Here is a 21725-nt window from a genome sequence, read left to right as displayed (position 1 = left end):
AAAGTAAGTGGCAACATTTAAGTTCATATTTTTATCAACAAGCAGCTGTTTATACTAAGAATTACCATAGTATCCTGACCGGAATCTTATCTGGATACATAGCTGAAATATTTTTCACTCAGGATCATCCTCAAGGCATTCCTGTTCGTTCATTTCTGCCTCAAATTGCTGGTAAATACACAAGAGTTATTTGCTGATTATTTCAGTGCATAGTATTTACTTTCCTCTCCTTCATTCTCCTCTCCCACCCTCTCCTATCCTGCCCTCCTCTGCCAGGGTAGGCATTAGACTTTTTCCTGTGCCTCTAGGAAAAAATGCCATCTAGGACTAGCATTAAGAAATGTGTCATCTGACAGCCATGCTCTAGAGTGGAGCCCATGATCTTCACACAAAATATAAGAAGGAAACATGCATGATTAGGTCAGACCATAAATGCATAATTTATATATCACCACTTAAATTCTGAGTTATCCAGATTTTCTACCTGAATATGCCCAAATGAAATAAAGTAAACAAAAGCTAAAATAGTCTATTGGCTAAATAAATGCAAAAATTAAACAAGCATCTATGAAAACTCATAGTTGACTCACAGGCATAAAAGAAGACAAATTTTTGTAAACATTTTTAAGCTGCTGGCAAATAAAAGACAACTATAGCTAACTTATCTGGGTAAAGTCCATTTGGTACAAATATGAAGTTGTAATTAGAAAGACTTTAAAGAATATTAGGTCTAAGCTTAACAAGAGTGACTTGTGTTTGTTTCTGTCACTGGTGGACGAAAAAATATTTTGATCTAATGATGTAACTTGGGGGGAAAGGGGAAATTTCCATGATAAATTTACGTATACTGGGGGGGGGGGCAGTTAGGGTTAAGTGACTTGCCCAGGGTCACACAGCTAGTAAGTGTCAAGTGTCTGAGGCCAGATTTGAACTCAGGTCCTCCTGATTCCAGGGCCAGTGCTCTATCCACTGTGCCACCTAGCTGCCCCACGTACTTTTTTAAAAAGCCTCCTTTAGAAGCTGAACCATGTCATTTCATTATCCAGCCTTAGCAAACACAGCTGTTAAGAACATCCTGACGTGCAAAAAAAAAAATCTAAATTTTAACAAAGGATATCTTAATAATGTGACAATCTTATACCATGTCTCAAAATAATTCGTTAATTTAAACTCTAGGATGCTAGAGTAATTTTAGAAAAGATGCACTTTAGAGTCCTTGAACATGAATCTACACGTGAACATGAATATAAAATTTCTATTTCCCACCCTTATTTCACCAAAAGCATGAAATCTACACATACCTGGCATACCAGGGGTAGTTTGCGCATCAACATCTCAAACACCATAGGGGGCAGTGTTTGTTTGAAAACCTGCAGAAGTTTCTGTGGTTGCCCACATACTAAAATGGCGTTGCTGAGATGTTCAACTCCCATCTTGTGTTCACCTGAAACAAAGGCATGCTGGTTTTGAATGAAAGCTCCAAATTTGGTTTTTTTAGACTATCAAATCCTTTTACTGCAAAATGCCAGTAACTCTAAACATTTTAATTAGAGTAAAGCTTGACAAAATCTGACATTAAAGATGGGAACCTTTACTTTCAAATGCAGTAAAGTCAGACAAGACTCCCATCATACCTAGTATCAAATAGGATGAGAATTTGTACAGCAAAGCCTACTTGGACTTTGAATCTCAAAGTGGAAAAGGAAGGCTGGTAAACAGACACACTTGTTTGGAAGTGTTAACGGCCATTGGCTTTGAAAAGTGTTACCTTTACAGTATTGTATTTGAGTTTATTTAACAAAAATAGACGGATCTGGTAATGTTTTACAATTCTGCCAACTTTCATTTAAGGCTTTTGTGCATGTACCTTGATATGGGATAATTTAAGTTATCAGTATATATATGCTTGAGTATATTTTTGTATGAACACAACTAGCCTATTGGTTATAAGAAACATGTAATGGATTCCATTATCAAATCCTGTCAAATTAGCATCCTATGTTAACTTGTTCATTAAGTTCAAAAAAACTGGAAGGCAGAAAAACTTGATTTTATCTAAGTGAGGTATGTCTCAGTCTATGGAACTCATAATAATATCATGAATTATCTGCTACTACCTAATATAGTTCCAGTCCTCTCATTTTGCAGATGAGGAAACCAACTTCACATTAGTTGCAAGTACCTTTTAGTATTTGCTCACAGTAACAAATGTATGTATCAGAGCCAGTGTTTTAAACCAGGTCCTCTTACCCTATACCACAATGCCCCTGTTTAAGATGATCATTTGTAATTAAATATAGCTAGAATTGGGAAATGGATTGTTAAAGAATGAAATTAACATTCATGCTGCTGATCCCTAAGACATCCTGGCCTCCCATGTCCTTAATCTCCTCAACTTCCATCGCCCACCTAACTCCTTCAGTCCCTTAGTCACATCCTTGATCTCACTCTAGTAGGTCTCTCCCATCCTTAAAAAACCCTCATTTGACTCCAGTCCCCTATTTCTGTGGAAGGCATTATTATCATCCTTCCAGTTCATTCAGGTTCACTACCTCACAGTCATCCTTGCCTCTTTCACTCTCCCTTACCCTATGTATCCAGTTGCCAACATCTGTCATTTCTGCCTCCACATCTGTCACATTCCTCCCAGTTTTTCTAATCCTATGGCCCCTACTCAAGTTCAAGCCCATGTCATCTCTTACCTAGACTATTGAAGTAGCCTCCTCATTGATTTCCCTACCTCAAATCTCCTTTCTCTACTCTTATCTTCCACACAGTTGCCAAAGAGATATTCCTAAATCACTAGTCTAACCATGTTACTCTCTTGTTCTTTGAATTCCAATTCCCCAGTGCCTCATCTATTTGACATATAGAGTCCTTTACTACTTGGCTTCTATCTACCTTTCCAGCCTTATTTCTCCCTTCCACACACTATTCAGTCCAGCCACATTGGCCTTTTTGGTATTACAATGACACTCATCTCTTTTTTCTGTACCTTTGCACATCCTGTTCTCTGTGTACTTCTTCCCCAGCTCTGCCTAAGAATCCCTAGCTTTCTTCAAAACTCAGCTCAACCCCTACTGTTTGCATGAGAACTTAAGATCCTGTTCACCCCAGCAGTGCCTCCAAAAACATTACCTTGTATTTATTTTGTATGTACTTTTATGTGTACATGTCATTTTCCCTTATTGAATGTAAGCTCCTTGAGGGCAGAAATTTTTGTCTTTGTATCCCCAACACCTAGCACAATGCCTGATAGACTACAGGCATTTAATAAATGTTGTTCATCGATTGGTTGAATGATTATCATTTATAACTATACATAGCTAGAATTGAAGAATAAGTCTTCAAATAATAGAGAGTAATCACAGAACTAAGAAGCTGGAAGGTGACTTAAAGGTACAAAAGGCCAAGGAAGCAAAGCTGGTAACAGACCCAGCTTATCTAAAATCCAGGCTCAGCCATTTTCCTACTCTACCATTATACCTTTCTCAGCATACATTGGACGGCATAGTTAATCAGTATATAGGTTGTACTGACCCTTCCTCCATACAGACAATACGTAAAGTCTCAAAATATAAGACAGTTCCTTGGACTTATATGCTTGTTTTTGCACTTGTTCCATTGAAATGCTTTTTAGGTTCTTTTTTAGGTGAAACTGTAATGGTTTTCTCTTTAAAATCAGGGCCTAAATAACACTGTGTCCTAATGTATGATTTATTATGTCCAAATATTTGAATCTGGCATTTCAAAAGGAGATGAAGGATAAACTTTGCCACTAAAAACAAAAACTGCTATTCAGTATGGTCAATTCAGGCAACAAAGAATTTAGTCAAACCATTTCTTTTGTGTCACTTCATTTCAGTGGTTCAAACTGGTAGTCCCATTCAGTCAGTCCGTCATAATTAAAAGGACTATAGCCTAGGACATATTTCATAAGCTTAATGGATTTTGTTTTACTTGCCTTTTTTGAGTTTCTTTCTGCAGAATTTCATTATAGGTGACAGAGGAAGGAAATTTTTTTTTAAGGTGAGTAAGAGAAAGGATATTATAAAAATTCAACAAAATTGGCTGAAATGTCACAATAGCAGTTAATAGCCTTAAATATATATTTTTTTAAAAAAAAGGTTAGGGGGCAGCTAGGTGGCACAGTGGATAGAGCACCAGCCCTGGAGTCATTACCTGAGTTCAAGTCCGGCCTCAGACACTTAACATTTACTAGCTGTGTGACCCTGGGCAAGTCACTTAACCCCAATTGCCTCACTAAAAAAAAAAAATTTAATTTAATTAAAAAAAAAAAGGTTAGGTCCTTTTTCAGCCATTTCCAATCCTCACCTACATACATCTTAAGTAAATTGTGATAACGCCATTTAAGTAGCACTTTACAATTTACAAATCCCTTTGCTAAATGACCATATTGTCAGAGGGGCCCTGGGGAGGGATTTCCCAGACTGATGTTTTAAAATTTTTAAAAACCAAGAAATACTGAGTTATATTTGGGATAACTATCCCCAAAATTAAAAAGCTGTTTTCTACAGTTGATGACCCAACCACCCCTTAGTTTGACCAGATGTTATTTTAAATGTTAACCCTTAAACTATAAAGCGAATAGAAGTTCAATATGAAACGAAAAAGCTTACTTTCATCTCCTCAAAATTACACTCAGGTTTGGGCTTTACAGATTATGTTAGCATCATTTTGCAGATAAGGAAACTTTGGTCTCTGAAATTTAGTTGCCCATGATCACACAGCTAGTGATGAATACAGACAGGATTCAGACTTGGGTCATTTTTTTTTTATGCATTTCCGTTCCCCCGTCCTGTCCCCCCATGATTGGATCTCCCAAACCATGTTTTAGACAAATGGAAAATCACTATTTGAAAGATTTTTTTTTAATTATTCATATATCCTATATACCAAACATTGTGACCCTTTCCTTGTAACAGGCATTCAGTTACTCAGTTTTTAAAATTACTCAACATAAAATCCATTAACATGGTAAAATCAAAAGACTGCTAGATTTAGGGACAGAAGATAAGAGTTCAAATCCCAGCTCTACTGCTTACTGGCTTCGTGAATGAGGCAATTAATATAATCTCTGGGCCACAGTTTCCTCATCTATAAAATGAAACAGTGGGACTAGTTGACCTGGGGTCCCTTTCAGCTCTAAATCTATGATCCTACTAGAACAATAGGGCAGCTAGGTGGCACAGTAGATAAAGAGTGCTGGGCCTGAGTTCAGATCTGACCTCAGACACTTAATAATTGTGTGACCCTGAGCAAGTCACTTAACCCTATTTGCATCACTTTCCTCAACTGTAAAATGAGCTGAAGAAGGAAATAGCAAAGCACTGGTATCTTTCCCAAGAAAACCCCATAAAGATTTGGACAGGACTAAAAAACAACAAACCAGAACAATTAATAAAATATCTCAGCATAAATATTAACTTGGAATCATTTTGAAGAGTTGTGCTATCTTAAAACCCCAAATATTTATATTTTTAATTATTTAATTAAAGTTAAAATTATAGACATAGATGTAATTAGTTTCCCAGGTTCTTGGACTTCAGCCTTTGATTCAGTGAAATGTTGAAGCCATGTTCATTCTTAGACTCAAATCTTCAGAAGAAAAGATGTAGAGAATACAAACTCACAGGATTACAGAGAAATCTCCAATGCATTTTTTTTTTAATCAGGTATATCTGGACTTGATAGTACATGGTAAGTAATGCCTCACTTTTATCTAGAAATCACTTATATGGAATCTTCATTTGTCTAGAACAGATCTTAAAAACACAGCTTAGAAACAAAAGAAGCCTCCAAGCTGCCAAATATAAATATGTCACAAAGGCCCTACAACAAAGTACCTCCAGGCCCTAATTCAAATACTTTTAAATCTTACTGTAAGCATTGATTCTAACAGATGGTTATGGTTCCTAGAACATAACAGATTAGAAGCAACAAAATAGAAGGGGATGAGGAAATTTAGATATAAGACATCCTGACAACAGTGAGAAGTATCATCTGAGAAAATGTGAACAAAAGGAGACAAAAATTTTGAAAAGCAGTCTAGGTCCTCTTAGTGAAGAAATCACTATTACAGCATAATGCAATAACTGTATTCTATATGCTTTTTTAAAATAACAACAAAAAAGATAATTATGTACTTTAAGGGTTTCCAAAGCTTTTTGCTAAGTTTTCTTTCTCTATAGATCCTTGCAACAACCTTCATTCCGTAACAATCTAGATAAATGAGATATTATTATATTTAACTTTGCCTCCTACCAACTCCAAGTTGGCCATATAAACTTTTAGTATGCACTGTTACAAAATTAGGTTGAACAGAATGATGGTATTAGCTTAATTTCAGAAGTCATAAGACCAAAATTAGGTAGTAAATTTGTCTAACTATAAACTGGTTAAATTGAATACTTACTTTCAGAAGTAGTTGCTTACAAAAGAATGATTATAATCTTACCTCTGGATAACCAAAGTTCTCCCATTTGTACCTCTCGAAGAAAGAACTCTTGCAATTTTTCATTCTTCAAAGACTCTCTAGCCTAAAAGTTTTACAAAATATGTAACAAGCTATTTTAAGGTAGTAAGTCAAATCCATGTGATGACTGATAAAAATTTTAATTTTAATTTTTTTTAATTTTTATATCCATTTTTAAACCTAAAAGGTCACTATATAGTTTTATACTAATGTTAAAAGCACCTTCAAACATTCAGTTGCAACTAATAGAAATGTATGATACATTAAAGTTTAATAGGAACAGGATAGGTTTAGTTTCACCATTTTTTGCCCAACTTACTAGGTTTGACCATTGATGAAGGTGCATTAAAATGAATAGCACTAAAACAATGAAAACTTAGGTAACAAATATTCTCTTTATTTGTTCCTTTGGGGCACATAGGGAAAAGAGGGAATGGACGTTGGAAGTGCTACTTCAGATAGGTATGCCAATCTGAAGTGGGGATTGTCAGGTCAGAAATACTACTAGTTACTAGTGTGATAAAGCCACTTAGGAGAGTGTTCAAGTTAGCTGCAAGAGGAAGTTGTCATGCCCAGCTTTAGCCTGATGAATAATTAGGTATAGTAGAAAATCCATTGTCCAAAAAATATCAACCTCATTACCTTCCATTCCAGTATTCTGGCTGCATTTCTGAAGGGAATGGGTTAGATGGCCTTTGAAGTCCCTTCTAACTCAGGAGCTATGATCCTGTGATCCTTTGGTTCCTAAAGTTTTCCCCAGGAAACTGATTTAAAATGTAGCTAAGAGAGGCCGACTTTTGTAATGAAAAGAACACTTGAAATCAGTAGAGCTAAGTCTGAATCCTGCCCTCCTACTAACCTGTGTAATCTTTACATGAACAACCTCTCTGGATCTCAATTTTCTCTACTGTAAAATGAGGAGACCAATATAGAGAATCTCTAAGGTCCCTTGGAGCTCTAAATTCTGAGATCTTAACAACTAACTAACCTAGGAAGAAATATATCTAGAGCAGCTAGTTACCAGCTAACAGCTTAATTGGTAGACAGCCAGCTCAAAGCCACATGAGAGCAAAAGGTGAATGATAGGGGCAGGGAGAGGACAGGTTACCTTACACATCAATTTTACTTAAGGACATGCGTAACTATTCCATGCGAAGTCATCTCTTACTAGAGCTAGCTTTAAAAACCAATTTTGTTTGAAGTAGTCAAAATAAGTTTTAGGCTCTTCCCACTTCCTACCTGTCACTTCCTTTTTTCCCCTCCTGGTAGTAATTCCAACACTATCACCCCTGCTTATATTTAATCTGGATTGCCTAGACTCTCAAAGAGTAAAAAGAACAAAAGGGATGACGGCCAGAATACTTACCTCCTTGAATCATCCCAACCCCCCTATCCTACTCCACCTATTTTGTGAGATCAGCCCTAAAACCCCTTCTATAATATTCTAAATGTGTGTTGCCTATACTGAAGGAGAGGGATAAAAGATAAGCTTTTTGCAGTTCTTGTGTCATCAATTTGTAATTAGCTTCCTCATGACAGTAGACCCCCTTAATCTGACATCTAGATTCCACTCTACCATGTATTCATGAACAACCTCTTAATACCAAATTCAGTGGCCTTTTCTCAGGCATCATCCTAGCATTCCATGCTTCTCATCCCTTTTTCTATCTAAATATTCTCATCCTTTAACTTCCATGACGTTAAACTATACTCCTACCTCTTTGACCTCGTCTACATTTCCTGCCCCTAGAATATATGTGCCTTGACCAAGGAGATAGATATAGATATATATGTATATATGTGTATATATGACTTGAAAGTTTGTGATTTTATATATATATATATATATATGTACACACCCACACACATATATATATATGATGGTGCAATGAACCGGAAAAATGCACAGAACCTGATTTCATCTCCTGCCTCTATATGCAACCTTGGGCAAATCATTTATCTCTATAGGCCTCAGTTTCTTCATCTGTAAAATGATGACCTACGGTTTCTTCCTTTAAACCTATGATTCTATATTTTAACAACTATGAGGTATTTACAGGTCTTGACTTCATACTTAATTGTCTAAAAACCAAAGCATCTTTACTACAAAACTATTAACTTCTCCTGGCTTTCCCATTTCTCTCAGCTATTCCCTCATGCCTTCCAAAATCCATTCCAACTCTACAGTCCTGCAGGGGAGGATCTCCACAATCTGGGCTGTACCTCTTGTTCCAACTTTATAGGACACCTCCTCCCTGATCTAAACCCAAACTCTCTAGCCAAACTGCTCTACTTATCATTCCCAGAATATGCCTCACACTTTCCCACCCCTGCATCTCTACTCTTGCAGTACCCTACATTTGAAATGCTCTTCCCCTGAACCCCCTGCAGATACTTATCAAAATCCTGCAGGATCTAGCTGAAGTGCCAGCTTTTCCTCTAGCTTCAATTAGCCTAAATCAAACTCAGCTTTTTCTCTTTTGAATCTTGAGCACTTTGTTAGTTCACTCACATTGGCACTTTCCACTGATGATCCTGGTTTGGTTTTGGTTTGGGTTTTTTTCCCTTTTTTCCTGTGGCATCCCCCCTCCTAAACTGAGGATTAGGGATTCATAACCTGGAGTCTGTAGCCGTTTTTGGTTGTTTTGGGTTTTTTTCAGTATTTTGACAACTTTCAATATAATTGGTTTCTTTTGAAATCCCATGCGTATTACAAATTTAAAAAACGTTATTCTGTCACACACAAAAGCGTTAAGAACCCAACAGTAGCTGGTGGGGCATATAAGCAGCGTCGTCTATCGGTCAAATGAAAAGAAACGCCCATTTTTTCCAGTGCTTCCGCAATTCATTTCTCCCTTATTCCAATTTTGTCAGTAAGTGGAAAAAGTACTCACTATAACGTTACACCAGTGTATTTAAAACACTTCACCTGCACGCCCCGTTCCTTAGCCTTTTGCTGTTCTGCTCTTCTTTCTGTGAATACAATCATTGAATTTTAGCAGTTGCGCTGCAACAGCCCCTCGCCCTAAACCTCCTGTGAGAATTCGGGGGGAGGGGGGGCGTCGTCTGCTCGTGGATTGGGTTCATTTGGGGCCAGACTAGCACTCCACGAGGATGTGGGGACAGCACCCTCCCGGCTGGACCACCACCACCCAGGTAGCTGATAGGGGGCAGGTTTCCCTCCCTCTCAGGCTCTCCTGACCCCCACTCCCACTCCCTGTTTCCTTTCCCTCATGGGGGGAGGGGAGGAGATGGAGAACAGACATAACAAAGTGGACACTTGGCCTTGACTTGGGAAGGGAAACCTGGAGATCCAAAAAAAACAAGCAAGCAAAACACCGGGTCTTGAGGGCCCTGAGCCGGGACCACCCTCCAGCCAAGCCGCCTCTCCCCATCCCCAGCGGGAGGGACGCACTCACTGTCCCGCAACCGCCGCTTGAACTCGGGATCGCCCCTCCGCTTCTTGTCGAAGTAAATGCAATAGCCAAGGAAAGCGGCCGCGCTACAGGCGCCCACGGCAGCCAGGAGACAGAGGAGGGTCCGGACGCAGGGCATCCAGGCCACGGGCTAGCGGCCGCAGCGCCGGGACCCAGGCGAAGCGTTAGCCTCGGAACCCCCGGCCGTCCGCCCACCCGCCCGCCTGTACAGTGGCTGCTGCGAGCCAGCCCCCTACCCCCACATACACACCCCGAGCGCGCGTCCCCACCCCCCACCCCCCATATACCCGCACACAATTGACACGTCCATTCAATCACTTTCAGGATTCCCTGTTACCTCCAGGATTAAACATCAGTTCCCCGATTGGCTTGTAAAATCCTTTATAAATTGGCCCTACCAATTTACACTTTACTCTCTCCAAGACTCTTCCATCCAGTGACTCTGGCCAACTACCTGTTCTTCAAAGATGACTCTCCACCTCCTGCCTCCGGGCATTTTCCTGTCCCCTCATCCCTACAATTCTTTCACTCCTCTCAGTCTCCTGATTTCCCAGGCTTCCTTAGCTAAAAATCTCACCTTCTGCAAGAAGACTTTCTCTATCACTCTGGGATTATCTCCAATTTACTTTCTTATATATATTGTTTACAGAAAGTTGTCTCTCCCATTTGACCGGGAGCTCCTTGAAAACAAGGACAGTCATCTGCCTTGGTTTGTATCCCCAGGATTTTGTATCCCCAGAGATTTACCTTTCATTGTATCCCCAGACAAGTGCTTGGTAGAGTAGGTGTTTAATAAGTGATTCTTTGTTTTTTTAATAATAAACTTTTTTATTTATAGTTTTGGGTTCCAATTTTTATCCCTCTTTCCCTACCTCCGCTTCCACCTCCCTGAGGCCAAAAATAATCAGATATGGGTTATATGTCTATGATTACATAAACATTACCATATTTGTCATTTTGTACAAGAAAACTTGATTAAAAGAACAAAATGAAACGAAAGTGAAAAATAGCATGCTTCATTCTCTTCCATCAATATCAGCTCTTTCTTTGGAGGCGGATAGTATGTTTCATCAATAATCCTTTGGGATTGTCTTGGATCATTGTTTTGTTGAGAATAGTCGTCATTTACAATTCTTCATCAAACAATATTGCTGTCTCTATATAAAATGTTCTCTTGGTTCTGCTCCCTTCACAATACATCATTTCATACATGTCTTTCCTGGCCATTCTGAAGTCATCCTGCTTGTCATTTCTTATAGCATAATTATATTCCATCACCATCATATACCAGTTTGTTTAGCCATTCCCCAACTGATGGACATTCCTTTGATTTCCAATTCTTAGCCCACCACAAAAACAGCTATTAAATATTTTTGTACAAATCAGGTTCTTTTCTCTTTTGCGGGGAAATAAGTGATTCTTGACTTGATGCCTTACATATGAACCATTTGACACCTGCCATCGTACCTGCCAAAGTTATAGAGTCACATCTCCACAACTGAGACCTCTGTCCTGGACCAGGGTCCCTTGTTTCTCAGTCTCTCTGACTTTCAAGAGTGTCCTGAGGAGGAAAGGAGATAATGCTATTGCCAAACATTTTATTATTAAAGAATGTTTCTTCCTTGTCCCGGACACCATTTAACTCAGTATAAACACAGGTTAACAAGTTGAGCAAGGTCTTCATTCTGCTCTCTCCAGTGATATCAAACTCAAATAGAGAGGGAGCCCATTAATCAGTACATAAGTACCCTTGTGGGCTGCATCTTAACAGTTTTTTGGTTTTGGGGGGGTGGGGCAATGAGAGTTAAGTGACTTGCCCAGGGTCACACAGCTAATAAGTGTTAAGTGTCTGAGGTCAGATTTGAACTCAGGTCCTCCTGAATCCAGGGCCGGTGTTTTATCCACTGTGCCACCTAAGGGCTGCACCTTCTTGACAGTTTTTAAATGGACTATTAATCTTTTATTGTATTTTTATTTATTTTCTTAAATATTTCCCAATTACATTTTTATCTGGTTCTAGCCACACTGTGGAAGTGATGTGGGAGTGGGCCACCCCATATTTGACACCTCTGTCCCAAATCATTATCCCCATTCCTTGCTCCAAAATGCATATACACTATACATATAACATATTTAAGCACACAGACACACATAGACACACACACCACTATATACACAAATGTGTAAGTATCTATATCCTACACATCACCCTTGAAAAACATGAGGAAAATATGCATAACACTAAAACAATAAGATAAATAATCCTACAGAATAACAAGATATAAACTTCAGCACATATACAAATATACAAAAGAATGCATGGCTAGCAAATACATCAATGTTATATGCACAATGAAACAAAAGCAAATAAACTTAAGAAAATCAAAAAATGGAATTTTATTCAAGATACAGAGTAATTAACATGTATCAATCACATATGATTCCCCAGAGGAAGACTGGGACACTTATCCTCCTTCCTCCTTCTGGAAGAGTTCCCTACTCTCCCCACCAGACCCAGCTTCCCCCTGCCCCTGAGGTAGGGTTGGGACAAACCATTTCTTGCTTTCTAAGTGGGCTTTTAGAAGCCCCCCAAACCACAATACTGTCCAACCTTCTGACCAGGCTCCCAGCCTCCATGCCACAGCGATATTGTGCAATAAAGAACTGTGAATGACTTAACTATTCTCAGCAATACAGTGATCCAAGACAAAACCAAAAGACTAATAATGAAGTATGTTATCCACCTTCAAAGAAAAAACTAATATTGGTTGAACACAGACTGAAGCATGCTACTTTTCACTTTCATTTTTTTTCTTTTATTCGTGTTCTCATACAAAATGACAAATACCATAAATCACCATCATTTTTATATATTACCAATAAAGTCCAGCAACAACAGATAGAAAGAGAAATTCCATTTAAAATAACCATGACCAGTATAAAATATCTGCCAAGACAAACACAGCAACTATATGACCAGAACTACAAAACACTTTTCACAGAAATAAATTCAGATCTAAACAATTGGAAAAATATTAATTGCTCATGGGTAGGCAGAGCCAATATAATAAAAATGACAAACCTACCTAAGTTAATTTATTTATTTAGTGCTAGACCAATCAAACTATCAAAAATATTTTATAGAGCTAGGAAAAAATAATAACCAAATTCATCTGGAAAAACAAAAGTTCAAGGATGTCATGGGAATCAGTGAAAAAAAATTATGGAAGACAGTGGTCTAGCAGTACCAGATCTCAAACTATTATAAAGCAGTAATTATCAAAACAATCTGGACCAGGAAGTAGGCTTGAGTAGCAGTGGCCCAGATGGAGGAGGGGTGGAGGCTCATAGGAGCTAACAACCACAGCACACAAAGTTTTGCTGTCTGGTTAATTAGCAAGTTGGCCTGGGGTTATCTATGGACCAGGGAACAAGCCAGGTGAGTGAAGAACCTGCCCTCCCTCAAACCAAAACACCTGGGACCCTCTAAAGCTTGGGACAGTGTAGCTTGGAAGTAGGGCCCTACTCTAAGAGGGAGTTAAAAGTCAAGTAAAAGACAGGCAAGATGAGCAAGCAGAGAAAGTTGAGAACTATAGAAAGTTTCTTTAGCAACAAGGAAGATCGAGGTGCACACCCTCAAAAGAGGATAGCAACCTCAGAGCCCCCACATCCAAAGCTTCCAAGAAAAATATGTATTGGTCTCGGGCTATAGAGGCTCTCAAAAAGGACTTTGAAGACAAAGTAAGAGAGGTAGAGGAAAAAATGGAAAGAAAAATGAGAGTAATGTAGGAAAGTCATGAGAAAAAAGTCAAAAGCTTTAAAAAAGTCAAATGGAAAAGGAGATACAAAAGCTCTCTGAAGAAAATAATTGCCTAAGAATTAGGATTGAACAAATGGAAACTACTGACTTTATGAGAAGTCAAGACAATAAAGCAAAGCCAAATGAATTAAAACATAGAGGGCAATGTGAAATATCTCCTTGGAAAAACAACTGACCTGGAAAATAGATCCATGAGAGATAATTTGAAAATTATTGGACTACCTGAAGACCATGATCAAAGAAAGAACTTTCATCTTTCAGGAAATTGTCAGGGAAAATTTCCCTGATATTTTAGAAGCAGAAGGTAAAATAGAAATTGAAAGAATCCACTGATCACCTCCTGAAAGAGATCCCAAAAGGAAAACTCCTAAGAATAGCCAAATTTCAGAGCTCCCAGGTCAAGGAAAAAAATATTGCAAGCTGACAAAAGAAAGAATTCAAGTACTGAGGTGCCCCATTAAGGATAGTACAAGATACTAGCAGCTTTTACATTAAAGGATAAGAGGCATGAAATATGATATTCCAGAGGGCAAAGAAATTGGGATTACAACCAAAAATCACCTACCCAACAAACTGAGTATAATCTTTCAGGGGGAAAATGGGACTTCAGTGAAAAAGAGGACTTTCAAGTATTTGTGATGAAAGACCTGAACTGAATAGAAAATTTGACTTTCAAATACAAAACCCTAGAGAAGCATAAAAAGGTAAACAGGAAAAAGAAATTAAAAGGGATGTTAAAAAGTTAAATGTTTACATTCCTACATGGGAAGATGATACTTCTAACTCATAAGATCTTTCTCAGTATTAAGGCAGATGATAGAAATAAATTTAGACAGAGGGCACAGGTGGGAATTTATTATGAAGGGATGATATCTGTAAAGTATTTTTTGTTTATCTTTGGGGGGGGGTGTGGTTGGAGTTGCCTGGGGTCATGCAGTGGGTTAGTGCCTTGTGTCTGAGGCCAGATTTGGGCCTGGGTCCTCCTGGGTCCAGGGTGGATGCTTTGTCCACTGTGTCACCTAGCTGCCCCATGATGACATCTTTAGGGTAAAACTGAGGGGTTAGAGTAATGCACAAGGTGAGGAGGAAGGAAAGAGGTAGAATGGGGTGAAATACCACATGAAAGAAACAGGAAAGGGCTTTTGGAGTGGAGGGAGAGGTGAGGGAAGAGCAGGGTAGTAAATGAACCTTACACTTATCAGAATAGGCTCAAAAACCTTAATCTCATCAGAGTTGTCTTAAGGAGGGATTAACATACACACACAATTGGGTGGAGTAATCTATCTAACCTTGCAGGAAAGTAGGAGGGGAAGGGGATAAGGAGGGAGGGGTAAAAGAAGGGAGGGTAAAATGGGGGAGGGGCAGTCAGAAGCAAATCCCTTTTGAGGATGGATAGGGTGAAAGAAGATAAAAAATAGAGGAAATATCATGGGGAAGGGAATAGGATGGAGGGAAACAGTTAACACTAGTAATTGTGAAAAACAGAAAAGAAAAAAATTGTGCAAAATATATAGCAACTCTTTGTGGTGGCTAAGAATTGGAAATTGAAGGAATGTCCATCAATTGGGGAATGACTGAACAAGCTGAGGCATATGATTGTAATGGAATATTATTGTGCTATAAGAAATGAAAAGCAGGATGATATTGGATGTGGGAAAGCTGGGACACTAATCCACTGTTAGTGGAATTGTGAAAAGTTGTAACCATTCTGGAGAACAATTTGGAACTATGTTCAAAGGACTATAGAACTGTGCATACCCTTTGATCCACCAATACCATTGCTAGCTTTATATCCCAAAGACATCCCCAAAAAGAGAAAAAGACCTATTTATACAAAAATATTTATAGCAGCTCTTTTTTGTAGTGGCTAAGAATTAGAAATCAAAGGAATGCCCATCAATTGGAGAATGGCTAAACAAGCTGTGGTATATGATGGTGATGGAATATTATTGTGCTATAAGAAATGACAAGCAGAGGGGCAGCTAGGTGGTGCAGTGGATAGAGCACTGGCCCTGGAGTCAGGAGTACCTGAGTTCAAATCCGGCCTCAGACACTTAACACTTACTAGCTGTGTGACCCTGGGCAAGTCACTTAACCCCAATTGCCTCACTAAAAAAAAAAAAAATGACAAGCAGGATGATTACAGAAAAACCTGGAAAGACTCATATGAACTAATGTATAGTGAAATGAGCAGAATCAAGAGAACATTGTGCACAGAAACAGCAATATTGTTTTGTTTTGTTTTGTTTTTGTGGGGCAATGAGGGTTAAGTGACTTGCCCAGGGTCACACAGATAGTAAGTGTCAAGTGCCTGAGGCCGGATTTGAACTCAGGTCCTCCTGATTCCAGGGCCGGTGCTTTATTCACTGTGCCACCTAGCTGCCCTGAAACAGCAATATTGTTGATGAAGTATTATGAATGACTTGACTATATTCAACAATACAGTGATCCAAGACAATCCCAAAGGACATTGATGAAATATACTATCCACCTCCAAAGAAAGAACTTATATTGATGAACAGACTGAAGCATCCTATTTTTACTTTCTTCATTTTTTTCTTTTAATCAAGTTTTCTTGTACAAAATGACAAATGTGCTAATGTTTTACATAATCATACATGTATAACCCATATCTGATTGCTTGCCACCTCAGAGAGGGGGGAGGGAAGGAGGGACAAGAATTGGAACCCAAAACTATTTTAAAAAATGTTTATTATTTAAAAAAAAATTTTGAAGTACAATGCCTGCTCCATAATTAGCATAAATTAGCATAAACCTCTTCCTCTAGTTATCCTTCCATTTTCTGGCACTCACTGAGACCTGGCTCCCTATGGATGGCATTGTATGCTTGGTCACCCTTTCTAGTAATGGTTTTAGCTTCTTTCATACTATCCTCCACATCTCTTAATCAATGGTGAATTAATACATGAAATCAGAATACTCTTTGCTTCCCATTAGAACTTGCAGGATATCCCTCTATTGATGTTATTTACCAACCTATCCTACTTTGAGGTTCATCCTATCTAAATTTATTACCCAAGTTATCACCTGGTAGGTATTATTTATCTTTCTTGTATCTTCCACCCTCCCATAGAACCCTTCACCCTATTTTAGCTAAGAAACTCCTCCCCTGCTTCATTTAAAGAAAAAAAAATAAAAAATCAAAGCTATTATCCATGAGCTTCTTTTTCTCTTATTCTCATCTCACATTCCTTTGACTTCCACTATCTCCTTCTTCACTCCAAACTCTAATGAAAGTGGCCCTTAGTAACAAGACCATTCTCTCTATATGTTCCCTTGATCCCATCCCCTCCCATCTTCTTCCACAGATTTTTCCCCACTATCATCTCCACTATCTCTAATCTGTTCCAATCTACAAGTTCCTTCCTTGTTGCCTATAAACATTCTATTTCCCCTGTCCTCAAAAAAACACTGACAATATACTATCCTACTAACTGTGTATAACCCCAAAAAAGTTCTGCCCCCTAGTCATTATTCTCTCTACACAATCTCTTTTGGTGATCTCATTTTTAGTCCTTTACTATAAGAAAAAGTGATGCTATAAATATTTTTATGCATAATGGATCCTTTGTATTTGGCCTCTTTGGAGTATTTGCCTAGTAGTGGTATTGCTGAATCAAAGGTTATATATAATTTAGTGATATTTGGATTATGGTTCCATATTGTTTTCCACAATGGTTGTGCCATTTCACAGCTCCTCCAACCACTGATGCTTCCCTCATTTGTCATCTCTGCCAATCTGAAGGGTATGAGATGGGGCCTCAGGATTGTTTTAATTTGCATTATTAGTATCTGGGAGCATTTCTTTTGAAGTTAACTGACTGTTCATATCCTTTGACCATTTACCTATTGGGGAATGGCTATTGTTCTATATTTGTTTCAATTCCCCACCTATATTAGATATCAGACCTTCCCTTCTAATTTCATTGATTTTATTTGTGCAAAAACTTTTCAATTTTATTTCATCAAAACTGTCATTTTTACTTTTTATGCTGTCTCTTTCCTTTATTTGGTCAAGAATTCTCTCCTTATCCATAATTATAACTGTTCTAACTTCTGTGACATGATATAATCTATTATATTTAGTCATGTAATAATTTTTAAATTTATTGTGGTATGCTATGCATTATGTCTTCACTGAGATCAAAAGAGGGAAAAAGAGAAGGCATGCAGACCCAAAGCTGAGTGGTAGCTGTGTTTTTGTAGAAATTGAATCAACAAGATTTGGTGTAGTTAAGTCCTGTTCTAGTTCTTAGTATTGCCTGCTGGTCCATCTCAAAGATATGAGACATCATAAAGAACGAAGTACTTACTGAAGGTACTAGGAAAATACTGACCTGTTGAATGTATCTGTAGTATGCTTAAAAGTTTGGATACTGGCTCAAGAGAGTTGAATTAAACCAGAAATACAGGCCATGAACAAACTTAACCGGTGTCTTTGTGAAACCCACTATGAGCTAAATATGAAAAAGAAAGAGCCCCTGAGTGCTGGGAAGTTTAGAGGTGTTTCTTGGAATCCAGAAGGTCATGAAAGAAAGGCCTTATATTTATCAGAACAACTAAAATTTTTCGAAGTTAGCCATGGGGTGAGTCAGACTCCCCATTTGTTCTCTCCCTTCATTACCCCTACAACTAATAATAATGCCCAAAGATCCCAAGAAGTATATCAGGGAGAAAAGCTCCCTAAGCAGTCAGTGTCCTAGAATCCCTGGGAAGCAAGGAAAACAGAGGAAATATTTTAAACATACCTTAGATTTGGGGACCATTGTTTATAAAAGGGAAAATTAAGGAATGATCTTCATTGCTGCATCCTTAAAGACATGATCTTAGATGGTGTTTTGGATAGTTGGCTAAGTCCCCCACCTTGAGACAGATGTAGCATTCTCCACCTTTAGTAACCCAGAAGCCTTCGATGACTATAGAGAACATTCTTCAGTAAATTTGTGTCTACCTTTATCCAAGGACTCTTGTTCCTTTCTAGTAGGGATACTGATTTACCGCAATATTAACTCATCTAGAAAGCATTTCTAAATGCTAAGTGTTGGAAGTAATACAAAAGAAATCACTCACCTCTCCTTTCCAAATTATCTATATAAACCTAAATTTGTTTGCTAACTGATTGTATATAAGAACTGAAGGAGGGGGCAGCTAGGTGGTACAGTGGATAAAGCACCGGCCCTGGATTCAGGAGGACCTGAGTTCAAATCTGGACTCGGACACTTGACACTTACTAGCTGTGTGACCCTGGACAAGTCACTTAACCCTCATTGCCCCACAAAAAACGAAAACGAAAACAAAAACAAAAACTGAAGGAAAGGGTTGAGAATGACTGCAATGTGGCAAACCCAGATAATTGGAAGGAAGGTTATGCCCTCAACAAAATTAGGGAAGTATGGAGGGAAGAATGATTCTTTCTTGAGGGTGGAGGTTCAGGGAGAATTGGTCTACAAGCATTTATTAAGCATTAATGATGTTCCTGGCACTGTGCTAAGTGCTTGGGATTCCAAAACCAAAAGGGAGACAGTCCCTGCCCCCAAAGATCTTGACTTGGAGATGTGTATAGGACATCCACATGGGGTTGACTAACAGAAATTGGTGATCTCAAGAGATTAGGGCTATATATGTAGTTTGGGGAGTCAACTAACTTCATAGAGATCTTCTTGTCATACTCTCTCCTTTCCCATCCATAGTAAATATAGATGTTAGAATAAGCTATCTAAATGCTATTTCTATTACTTTGAGAACTTACAATGGTTTCTTTTTCCCTCTATACAACTGATCCTTCTTTCCCTAGAATCACATAACTCTTTGAATCTTAGAGAATCATCTTATCCCAAATCCATGATTTAAGAGTCAAGGTGGGGACAGCTAGGTGGCGCAGTGGATAAAGCACTGGCCCTGGATTCAGGAGGACCTGAGTTCAAATCTGGACTCGGACACTTGACACTTACTAGCTGTGTGACCCTGGGTAAGTCACTTAACCCTCATTGCTCCCCCTCCCCTCAAAAGAGTTAAGGTAACTGAGGTTCTGGGAAGTTAACTTGCCCCAAATCACAAAATATTATTTTTTATTTTAAATTTTCTTTTTCATTGTGAACTGAATTATCAACAAACATAAACATTTCAATTTACCAAAAAAACCAGAAAGAGGATTGTGTTCAAGAAACCATGAACTTGGGGAAGCTAGGTGGTGCAGTGGATAGAGCACTGGCCCTGGAGACAGGAGTACCTGAGTTCAAATCCGGCCTCAGACATTTAACACTTACTAGCTGTGTGACCCTGGGCAAGTTATTTAACCCCAATTGCCTCACAACAAACAAATAAATAATTAAATAAAAATAAAAGAAACCATGAACTTTGGTGATACCTGGTTTCTTTAATTTTAAATTTAGCAGGGTAGCAACAAAATCGCTCTATTTGTTTTTATCCTTCACTGTATTTTTCTTCAGGGTATTTTTAATGTTTAAATGGTGTATTGGGGTGGGGGGGCAGGGCAATGAGGGTTAAGGGACTTGGCCAGGGTCACCCAGCTAGTAAGTGTCAAGTGTCTGAGGCAGAATTTGAACCCAGGTCTCCCTGAATCCAGGGTTGGTGCTTTATCCACTGTGCCACCTACCTGCCCCATAAATGGTGTGGTTTTTTAAAAATTTCTATCACTACTTACTAATTCACTAGACCATTCTCTCAACCAAATAGAATCTCTCCCTTGTAACCACTATGTATAGTCGAGCAAAACAAATGACTATATTGGCCCTGTCTAAAATTGCATGTCATTCTGCACCTCTATCACCTCTTAAGACACGAGGAATATGTCAAATGAAATGATGAATGGCATAACCGCAACTGGATCCATATCTTCTGGTAACTAGTCTCTTTTTATGCCTCTCATTTCCTGGGGGTTTCCCTGCTTATTTCTCAGGTTATCTTCACTTTAATGGAGTCTCAGATTTTCTTGCCATACTTTTCTCCCTTCTCACTACTTTCTGCCTTATGATTTCCATTGGTGAAAGAGCACCTCCCCCAAAGTGGTTAATATCACACAGAAATGACTGTCTTCCTTTTTCATTTGTGGACATACTGTATTCTCCTTGTAGTATACTTTTTGCTTAAAACTATAACTTTTTTTGACACTGTATAAATTCCTTGAGGCAAGGACTGCTTTGATTTTTAGGTGTATCCCCAGCACCTAGAGCATAGGGTTGGCATCTAGTAGGCTCTTTCCAAATACTTTTTGATTGATTTTGGAGAACCATGGCCTTGAATTGTGTATGTCTGAATAGTACCAGATTCACACCATGCATTTTTGTCATGGCTCTGAGATTATTTTTTTCAAATTGTTCAAATAAGGGGCAGCTAGGTGGTGCAGTGGATAGAGCACCAGCCCTGGAGTCAGGAGAACCTGAGTTCAAATCCGGGCTCAGATACTTGACACTTACTAGCTGTGTGTGTGACCTTGGGCAAGTCATTTAACCCCAATTGCCTCACCAAAAAAAAAAAAAAAACTCAAATTGTTCAAATAAAACAGATTACCCATCTATTACCAGAATAAGCTGACATTACCAAAAATAAATACAAACATCAACTGCAGATCTTTCAGAAATAACTTTATTTTCATTCATTCATTCATTCATTTATCTATTTGTTTGTTTATTTATTTATTTATTGCAAGGCACTGAGGGTTAATTGAGTTGCCCAGGGTCACACAGCTAGTAAGTGTCAAGTGTCTGAGGCTGGATTTGAACTCAGGTACTCCTGAATTCAGGGCCAGTGCTTTATCCACTGTGCCACCTAGCTGCTCCCAATAATTTTATTTTTAATGACAGAATTATTGTTATTACTTGTAATTTCCTCAACTCAAGACCATATTTAGTTTTATGGTGTGGCAATGTATATATCTTAGTACCTCCTCTGGCAAAAGCTCTAGTATGACTATGCTTTTCCAAATAACTAG

The 21725-nt window shown here is 38.5% G+C and overlaps 1 protein-coding gene across 1 annotated transcript; it reads right to left on the bottom strand.

Annotated features, from left to right (window-relative positions):
- Window positions 1–114: 114 nt before the first annotated feature.
- TOMM20L (translocase of outer mitochondrial membrane 20 like) lies at window positions 115–10051 on the bottom strand. The gene is made up of 5 exons (XM_043988492.1): window positions 9916–10051; window positions 9421–9469; window positions 6479–6555; window positions 1302–1444; window positions 115–168 (listed from the first exon to the last, which is right to left on the bottom strand). Exons 1-5 carry the CDS (start codon window positions 10049–10051, stop codon window positions 115–117), a joined length of 459 nt encoding a protein of 152 aa, XP_043844427.1.
- Between the last annotated feature and the right edge of the window lie 11674 nt (window positions 10052–21725).

The sequence above is a fragment of the Dromiciops gliroides genome, chromosome 2 (assembly GCF_019393635.1).
Source record: "Dromiciops gliroides isolate mDroGli1 chromosome 2, mDroGli1.pri, whole genome shotgun sequence".
Taxonomy (NCBI): domain Eukaryota; kingdom Metazoa; phylum Chordata; class Mammalia; order Microbiotheria; family Microbiotheriidae; genus Dromiciops; species Dromiciops gliroides.
Note: the sequence above shows the minus strand (reverse complement) of the source record. Positions and strands in the feature narration are given on the sequence as shown.